Source organism: Coregonus lavaretus (assembly GCF_964263955.1).
Source record: "Coregonus lavaretus genome assembly, contig: HAP1_SCAFFOLD_1384, whole genome shotgun sequence".
Taxonomy (NCBI): Eukaryota; Metazoa; Chordata; class Actinopteri; order Salmoniformes; family Salmonidae; genus Coregonus; species Coregonus lavaretus.
This window is the reverse complement of record NW_028163242.1, coordinates 42,139-52,500: the sequence shown is the minus strand read 5'-3', so window position 1 is coordinate 52,500 and position 10,362 is coordinate 42,139. Positions and strand designations below refer to the sequence as shown.

Sequence of the window (10,362 nt, the reverse complement as noted above, 5' to 3'; positions counted from 1 at the left end):
TGTGTGTGTGTGTGTTTCCATTGTGTGTGTGTCCAGTGTGTTTGTGTGTGTGTGTGTGCTGTGTGTTTGTTTCCAGTTTGTATGTGTGTGTGTCCAGTGTGTATGAGTGTGTGTCCAGTGTGTGTGTGTGTGTGTGTCAGTGTTACCATGGTTATTATTTACAGGGACACTGAGGAGTCAACATGAACCCCAAACCCTGGATAGAGGGGCTCAGTGAATGTGGAGTGGAATGTGTTCAGGTGGGTCAGTGTGTCAGAGGAGACTCTGTAGAAGGACAGAGTGCCGGCTGGCCAGTCCAGATACACTCCTACTCTGTGGGAGCTGGAGGAGGGGACGTCTATGGTAGTGGACTTATTATTGTGCCTGGCAGTGTAACTGTTGTCAGAGCAGATCAGACTCCAGGACTTGTCATTCCATCCAATCCCACAGTCATCACCCCTTCCTCTCCTGCTGATTCCTTTATATGTCACTCCTATAACAGCCACTCCACTCCACTCTACCTCCCAGTAACAGCGCCCAGTCAGACCCTCTCTACACAGCACCTGTCCATAGTCCTCAAATCTCTCTGGGTGATCAGGATACGGATTATGTTTCTCTCCCATATGTGTCACCTTTCTGTTCTCCTCAGACAGAGAGAGGAATCTGTTTACTGTGTTTAGGTCCAGTGTGAGATCACAGACATCTGATGGATGAAACCAGACACAATATTAGAAATCATCATCATTCACATTAGAATGTTAACTCACTTTTCACTAATTCATTTAATGTAGATGTTTCTAGGTATCAAAAGGAGAAGTTAAGGTAACTTGAGATTTATTCAATGATCATATGTTATACTGTATGGTAATATAAAACACACTTATTCCCATTAATTACACACACACACACACACACATCCTGAACACACACACACACACACATCCTGAACACACACATACACACACACTGGATACACACACACACACATTTCTAACGTAACACGAACATGCCACACACACACACACACATTGTCAAAGCAACTCTTTGTAAACTTTGGTGTCCCTGATTTGTGCTTCTGTAGAACTACAGCTGATATTTAATATGACCAAGTAAGTAATGATGGTGGTCTTTGACTTTGACTTCACTTGAATTAAGACTTATTCTTAGTCATATTCTTCACAGCAGTCAACACTCACATTTTCTAAGTCCAGGTTTCATTGTGTTCTCTCCAACATGTTCCACACTGTAGCGGTAAGCAGAAAAACAGACAGTCATTGAGGGATACACCTGAACTCACACACACACACACACACACACACAAACACACACACACACACACACACAAACACAGTCTTTATATAACTTAGTCCAAGTGGTGGTCAGAATGTTTGTCTTAACTAGCCTGATAACTCCAACATGTCTGATATGAACATTGACATAAACCCTCTACATACTTGAGTTTCTCCAGTCTGCAGTGTGGATCCTCCAGTCCAGCAGAGAGCAGTCTGACTCCTGAGTCTCCTGGGTGATTGTAGCTCAGGTCCAGCTCTTTCAGGTGTGAGGGGTTTGACTTCAGAGCTGAGACCAGAGAAGCACAGCCTTCCTCTGTGACTAGACAGCCTGACAGCCTGCAAAGAGTCAAATCATATTAAAATCACACTGCTATTCTTTAGTGGTGAAAATAGTGGCAGTATATTTTACAACATATTCAGATATGTCAGTGTCCTGAAACCTGCCATATCTATTCATACATTAATGAATAATTATTAGAAATGATCATAATATTGCTTGTAGACAGAAAAATGTATAGTACAAATATTTGAGTAGACTGACCAGAGCAGTTTAAAAAGCAGTATCAGTCAAAAGACAGACAGTGAGGTATCATATTTAGATTATATTGAGTATACAGTCCACACCATATCTATTTTGACAGTGAAGCTAACATTTTAAATGTGGCTCTATACTCCAGCATTTTGGATTTGAGATCAAATGTTTCATATGAGGTGACAGTATATAATGTCACCTGTTATTTGAGGGTATTTTTATACATATCTGTTTCACCATTTAGAAATGAAAGCACTTTATGTATCTAGTCCCCCCATTTGAAGAAGTCATAAGTATTCTGACCAATTCACTTATAGTGTATTGAAGTAGTCAAAAGTTGAGTATTTGGTAGTAAACTCGTTGGTTGCATTTGCAGTTTGTTTTGGTTGTGTTTTGGGTTATGTTTTGTCCCATAGTAACTGAATGGTGGATGATGACTAGAGTAATTTTCTGTCTAAGTGAGTAGATAACATGTTTCTAAATATTACTAAATTAATCCTAATGATGCCATGATTAAGAAAAATCATGAATGAATCATGAATAATAATGAGTGAGAAAGTTACAGAGGCTACAACAAAACATGCTAACCTCTCACCATTACCAATAACAGAGGGGGTATGATCCTTGTTCCTCTGTAACTTTCTCATTCATCATCATTCACGATTCTTCATGATTATTCATAATCATGATAGCATCCACATGAATGTAGAAGTGTTCAGAAACATCTTCTATTCTTACTGACAATACAAGTGAAGTGACTCCAAAATGACAGGACATTATTCACCATTCAGTTTCTATTGGGAAAAACATCATCTAAAACACAACCAAGACAAACTGCAAATGCATCCAACAAGTTTGTAGAATCACAAGCTTGATGTAATCACTGCAGGCAAAGAATATTGGACCAAACACTAAACTTTTGACTAAATTAATTTGTCTAAATAATTATGACTTTTCAAATGGGAGAACTACATAATAAAGTACTTTTGGACTATGTGTGCCTGGTAAACACATGTGGATCTGGTGAACAGTTATCACTTGTTGACCAACTACAGGAATACTGACCTCAGAGTCTCCAGTTTACAGTGGGGATTCCCCAGTCCAGCAGAGAGCAGCTTCACTCCTGAATCCTTCAGGTCATTGTTACTCAGATCCAGCTCTCTCAGGTGTGAGGGGTTTGAATTCAGAGCTGAGACCAGAGAAGCACAGCCTTCCTCTGTGACTAGACAGCCTGACAGCCTGCAAAGAGTCAAATCATATTAAAACCACACTGCTATTCTTTGGTGGTGAAAATAGTGGCAGTATATTTTTTCAACATATTCAGATATATCAGTGTCCTGAAACCTGCCATATCTATTTATAAACGTATCCTCATTAAAAATTAAAAATGATCAAAGTATTGCTTGTAGAGAGAAAAATATAAAGTACAAATATTTGAGTAGACTGACCAGAGCAGTTTAAAAAGCAGTATCAGTCAAAAGACAGACAGTGAGGTATCAGATTTAGATTGTATTGAGTATACAGTCCACACCATATCTATTTTGACAGTGAAGATAACATTTTAAATGTGGCTCTGTACTCCAACATTTTGGATTTGAGATCAAATGTTTCATATGAGGTGACAGTATATAATGTCACCTTTTATTTGAGGGTATTTGAATACATATCTGTTTCACCATTTAGAAATGAAAGCACTTTATGTATCTAGTCCCCCTATTTGAAGAAGTCATAAGTATTCTGACCAATTAACATATAGTGTATTAAAGTAGTCAAAAGTTGAGTATTTGTTCCCAAACTCGTTGGTTGCATTTGCAGTTTGTTTTGGTTGTGTTTTGGGTTATGTTTTGCCCAATAGTAACTGAATGGTGGATGATGACTGGAGTAATTTTCTGTCTAAGTGAGTAGATAACATGTTTCTAAACACTACTAAATGAATCCTGATGATGCCATGATTGAGAAAAATCATGAATGAATCATGAATAATAATGAGTGAGAAAGTTACAGAGGCTACAACAAAACATGCTAACCTCTCACCATTACCAATAACAGAGGGGGTATGATCCTTGTTCCTCTGTAACTTTCTCATTCATCATCATTCACGATTCATTCATGATTATTCATAATCATGGTAGCATCCACATGAATGTAGAAGTGTTCAGAAACATCTTCTATTCTTACTGACAATACAAGTGAAGTGACTCCAAAATTACAGGACATTATTCACCGTTCAGTTTCTATTGGGAAAAACATCATCCAAAACACAACCAAGACAAACTGCAAATGTATTCAACAAGTTTGTAGAATCACAAGCTTGATGTAATCACTGCAGGTAAGGAATATGGGACCAAATACTAAACTTATGACTACTTTAATACAATATAAGTGAATATGTCCAAATTATGAATACTTTTTCAAATGGAAGAACTAGACACATAAAGTGCTTTCATTTCTAAACAGTAACACAGATATGTATGAAAATACCCTCAAATAAAAGGTGACATTATATACTGTCGCCTAATATGAAACATTCTATCTCAAATCCAAAATGCTGGAGCATAGCACCAAATTTAAAACTGTAAGCTTCACTGTCCAAACACATATGGTGTGGACTATGTGTGCCTGGTAAACACATGTGGATCTGGTGAACAGTTATCACTTGTTGACCAACTACAGGAATACTGACCTCAGAGTCTCCAGTTTACAGTGGGGATTCCCCAGTCCAGCAGAGAGCAGCTTCACTCCTGTATCCTTCAGGTCATTGCTACTCAGATCCAGCTCTCTCAGGTGTGAGGGGTTTAAACTCAGAGCTGAGACCAGAGAAGCACAGCCTTCCTCTGTGACTAGACAGCCTGACAGCCTGCAAAGAGATCATCATGATTTCACAAACACACTGTTAATTTAACCAGTAGTGTAGAAGGACAATGGCAGATGCATTTGGTTTATTCTCTCAAACAACATACAGTGGGGAAAAAAAGTATTTAGTCAGCCACCAATTGTGCAAGTTCTCCCACTTAAAAAGATGAGAGAGGCCTGTAATTTTCATCATAGGTACACGTCAACTATGACGGACAAATTGAGAAAAGAAAATCCAGAAAATCACATTGTAGGATTTCTAATGATTTTATTTGCAAATTATGGTGGAAAATAAGTATTTGGTCACCTACAAACAAGCAAGATTTCTGGCTCTCACAGACCTGTAACTTCTTCTTTAAGAGGCTCCTCTGTCCTCCACTCGTTACCTGTATTAATGGCACCTGTTTGAACTTGTTATCAGTATAAAAGACACCTGTCCACAACCTCAAACAGTCACACTCCAAACTCCACTATGGCCAAGACCAAAGAGCTGTCAAAGGACACCAGAAACACAATTGTAGACCTGCACCAGGCTGGGAAGACTGAATCTGCAATAGGTAAGCAGCTTGGTTTGAAGAAATCAACTGTGGGAGCAATTATTAGGAAATGGAAGACATATAAGACCACTGATAATCTCCCTCGATCTGGGGCTCCACGCAAGATCTCACCCCGTGGGGTCAAAATGATCACAAGAACGGTGAGCAAAAATCCCAGAACCACACGGGGGACCTAGTGAATGACCTGCAGAGAGCTGGGACCAAAGTAACAAAGCCTACCATCAGTAACATACTACGCCGCCAGGGACTCAAATCCTGCAGTGCCAGACGTGTCCCCCTGCTTAAGCCAGTACATGTCCAGGCCCGTCTGAAGTTTGCTAGAGTGCATTTGGATGATCCAGAAGAGGATTGGGAGAATGTCATATGGTCAGATGAAACCAAAATAGAACTTTTTGGTAAAAACTCAACTCGTCGTGTTTGGAGGACAAAGAATGCTGAGTTGCATCCCAAGAACACCATACCTACTGTGAAGCATGGGGGTGGAAACATCATGCTTTGGGGCTGTTTTTCTGCAAAGGGACCAGGACGATTGATCCGTGTAAAGGAAAGAATGAATGGGGCCATGTATCGTGAGATTTTGAGTGAAAACCTCCTTCCATCAGCAAGGGCATTGAAGATGAAACGTGGCTGGGTCTTTCAGCATGACAATGATCCCAAACACACCGCCCGGGCAACGAAGGAGTGGCTTCGTAAGAAGCATTTCAAGGTCCTGGAGTGGCCTAGCCAGTCTCCAGATCTCAACCCCATAGAAAATCTTTGGAGGGAGTTGAAAGTCCGTGTTGCCCAGCGACAGCCCCAAAACATCACTGCTCTAGAGGAGATCTGCATGGAGGAATGGGCCAAAATACCAGCAACAGTGTGTGAAAACCTTGTGAAGACTTACAGAAAACGTTTGACCTGTGTCATTGCCAACAAAGGGTATACAACAAAGTATTGAGAAACTTTTGTTATTGACCAAATACGTATTTTCCACCATAATTTGCAAATAAATTCATTAAAAATCCTACAATGTGATTTTCTGGATTTTTTTTTTCTCATTTTGTCTGTCGTAGTTGACGTGTACCTATGATGAAAATTACAGGTCTCTCTCATCTTTTTAAGTGGGAGAACTTGCACAATTGGTGGCTGACTAAATACTTTTTTTCCCCACTGTATATATTCATCTTCCGTCTCCTAGAATTGTCACGATCGTTATTAGAAACGGACCAAGGCGCAGCGTGATAAACGTACATCTTTTAATTAGTACTTTAACATATACCACAAAAACAATACGTGAAGTCTAAAGGTTCACCACCACATACAGAATATATATATATATATGACTATATATATACCTATACAGAACAAGATCCCAAAATGACCAGTGAAAACAGGCTGCCTAAGTATGGTTCCCAATCAGAGACAACGAGCCACAGCTGCGTCTGATTGGGAACCAACCGGCCAACATAGAATTACACGATCTAGAACAAACATAGAAAATACAACATAGAAACTACACACCCTTGCTCAATATTTAAGAGTCCCCAGAGCCAGGGCGTGACAAGAATTGTATGGTCATATTGTTATACTAATGTGAAAATCAATGCATTTATTCAATATGTTTTTCAATAGAATATTATATACATATTATAATACATATTTTTCTCTAAACTTAATATTTCTTCCTGATGATTAGTACTTAAATGTCATTTTATGTACTCACAGAGCAGCTCTGGAGGCTTTGACCACTGGCAGCAGCCTCAGAAGACCTTCCTCTGATCTGGAGTATTTCTTCAGGTCAAACACATCCAGCTCCTTTTCTGAAGTCAGCAACACAAAGACCAGAGCTGACCACTGTGCAGGTGACAGTTTGGCTTTTGACAGACTTCCTGATCTCAGGTAGCTTTGGATCTCCTCCACTAGAGAATGGTCATTCAGTTCATTCAGACAGTGGAACAGATTGATGCACCTCTCTGGAGAGGGATTCTCCCTGATCTTCTCCTTGATGTACTTGACTGTTTCTTCATGGCTCTGTGAGCTGCTTCTTGTCTTTGTCAGTAGACCTCGTAAGTGCTTCTGATTGGACTCCAGTGAGAGGCCCAGAAGGAAGCGGAGGAAAAGGTCCAGGTTTCCTGTCTCACTTTGTAAGGCTTTATCCACAGCACTCTTGTAGAAAGTAACTTCAGGCTTGTCTCTGAACAGTGCAAAAAAGTTCATGGACGTTGATTGAGGTTTAGCCATTAGATTGTCATTGTTGTTGATGAATGAGAGGAACACATATACAGCAGCCAGAAACTCCTGAATGCTCAGATGCACGAAGCAGTACACCTTGTCCTGGTACAGCACACATTCCTCTTTAAAGAGCTGTGTGCACAATCCTGAGCACACTGAGGCTTCATTGACATCAATGCCAGCCTCTTTCAGGTCTTCTTCATAGAAAATCAGATTGCCATTCACAAGCTGTTGAAAAGCTAGTTTTCCCAGTGACAGAATGCTCTCTTTATTCCAGTGTGGACCTGTCTCTTCTTTCCCAAGATACTTTTCATTCTTCTGTTTGGTTTGAAACACCACAAGGTGTATGAACATCTCAGTCAGAGTCTTGGGCATCTCTTCTGTCTTGTCTGTACTCAACATGTGTTCAAGGACTGTTGCAGAAATCCAACAGAAGACTGGAATGTGGCACATGATGTGGAGGCTCCTTGATGTCTTTATGTGTGAGATGATTCTGCTGGCCAGGTCCTCATCATTGAATCTCTTCCTGAAGTACTCCTCCTTCTGTGGGTCATTGAACCCTCGTACCTCTGTAACCTGGTCAACAGACCCTGAAGGGATCTTATTGGCTGCTGCAGGTCGGGTAGTTATCCAGATGAGAGCAGAGGGAAGCAGATTTCCCTTGATGAGATTTGTCAGCAGAACATCCACTGAGGTTGACTTTGTGACGTCACAACAGATCTTGTTCTTCTGGAAGTCTAGGGGCAGTCGGCACTCATCCAGACCATCAAAGATTAACAGAACTTTGTACTTGTCGTAGTTGGAGATTCTTGATTCTTTGGTTTCCATTGAGAAGTGATTGAGAAGTTCAATCAAAGTGTGTTTTTCCCCTTTCATCAAATTCAGCTCCCGAAAAGGAAATGAAAATACAAATTGGACATCCTGATTTGCTTTTCCTTCAGCCCAGTCCAGAATGAACTTCTGCACAGAGACTGTTTTTCCAATGCCAGCGACTCCCTTTGTCAGCACAGATCTGATAAGTTTGTCTTGTCCAGTTAAGGGTCTGAAGATGTCGTTAGATTTGATTGCAGTCTCTGGTCTTGCTTGTTTCCTGGTTGTTGTCTCAATCTGTCTCAGCTCATGTTCATTATTGACCTCTCCTATTCCACCCTCTGTGATGTAGAGCTCTGTGTAGATCTTATTGAGAAGTGTTGGGTTTCCTTGTTTAGCGATCCCCTCAAATACACATTGAAACTTCTTCTTTAGATTAGATTTGAGTTCACGTTGGCAATTCACAGCAAGCTCATCTGAATGAAGAAATAACACAGAGGATATTGATATTACATCTAACCTAGACTTTTCTCTCTCTCTCTCTCTCTCTCTCTCTCTCTCTCTCTCTCTCTCTCTCTCTCTCTCTCTCTCTCTCTCTCTCTCTCTCTCTCTCTCTCTCTCTCTCTCTCTCTCTCTAATTTAATCACCACAACAGATCCCTGCTACTACTTGATGAGGCCACTAGGTGTTGCGTTAAGGCTGCTACAATATCATTGAGTTACACAGCTACTTTAGCTGTACTTTAGCTACAGCTTTTAAATGTTCTAAAACAGCATTCAACATGAGGCAGACAGCTCTTACTTTTCTCCAGTGTGTCAGCAAGCTCCTTCTGGTTAATTTTCCTCAGGACGTGCAGTGTGATCTTCAGAGCCCCCTCTCTGGCACTGCTCTCCTGCTTCTCATCTTCAGCATCCACCACTTCCTTATCCTGCTTCTGACTCTCAAAGCCTTCTGGGAGTTCTGGACTAAGAATCCTCTTGAACATCTTCAGCTCGTTCTTCACAAACGTTATAATATTCTCTTCAAGCAACTGAAATAAATCAAATAAATAAGTTAAGCAAGAGACTAAATGCTTTCTCATTAACACATGAATGAATGATTGACAGATCAACTTTACTTGAGGTAAACAAAAACAAATGTACATAACAGGACCACATACACTGAATATGGAGGCCAGGTCTGTTTGATGACTCTGGGAAGACTGACCACTGAGAATCTCTGACTCTGATCTCTCCTGTTGGTTTCTGTGGACAAAACATGAGATTACATCTCCTCATCCAGGGAGTGCACACACACACACACACACACACTCACAGACACACACACACACACACACACACACACACACACACACACACACACACACACACACACACACACACACACACACACACACACACACACACACACTCACAGACACACACACACACAGGTAATGTTGTGTTTGTTTAATATTGTTTTGAGTTGTGAATCGTTAAAAGCTTTTTTTGCCCATCCGCTTCACATTAAACATAGAAGATCTCCCCTAAACATAGAATCACATAGTTTATCCATCTCTCTGTGACCGCTGATAAATTCAGAACAAAGTTGACTACATATACAAAGTTGCAAATGTCTTTGCAATTGATGCAAACAAGCAACGTATAAAATGATGCTTCAAATGAAAACCGAGATAACTGCATTAAAATATAAACAGTAGGCTATAGGCCTATTTCAATCAAATTAAAATACATTTCATGTTCAATCAATTGAGTTCTATTAATGTTAAGGAAATATTTGAATGGAGAAAGCTGATCTGAGAGCAGCACTCCCTTTCTTTCGATCCTATCAGTATCGATACATGCTCCACCGGACGTCCAACCTTGTCGTGCTGCTTATCCAGTTTCTACTGGTCTGCCTGCGGATATGGAACCCTGACCTGTTCACCGGACGTGCTACCTTGTCCCGAACCTGCTGTTTTGACCCGAACCTGCTGTTTTGACCCTCTCTCTCTCCCTCTCCTCCCTCCTCTCTCTCTCTCTCTCTCTCTCTCTCTCTCTCTCTCTCTCTCTCTCTCTCTCTCTCTCCTCTCTCTCTCTCTCTCTCTCTCTCCCTCTCTCTCTCTCTCTCACACACACACACACGCGCA

At 40.7% G+C, this 10,362-nt stretch overlaps 1 protein-coding gene across 1 annotated transcript; it reads right to left on the bottom strand.

The window, feature by feature from the left end:
- Window positions 1-69: 69 nt before the first annotated feature.
- LOC311118354 (NLR family CARD domain-containing protein 3-like) lies at window positions 70-9,219 on the bottom strand (the record flags this gene model as incomplete). The annotated part of the gene is made up of 5 exons (XM_084193166.1): window positions 70-682; window positions 1,176-1,222; window positions 1,434-1,621; window positions 6,978-8,710; window positions 9,036-9,219. The coding sequence occupies 5 exons, from the start codon at window positions 9,217-9,219 to the stop codon at window positions 159-161; spliced, it is 2,676 nt and encodes an 891-aa protein (XP_084049292.1). The 3' UTR covers window positions 70-158.
- Between the last annotated feature and the right edge of the window lie 1,143 nt (window positions 9,220-10,362).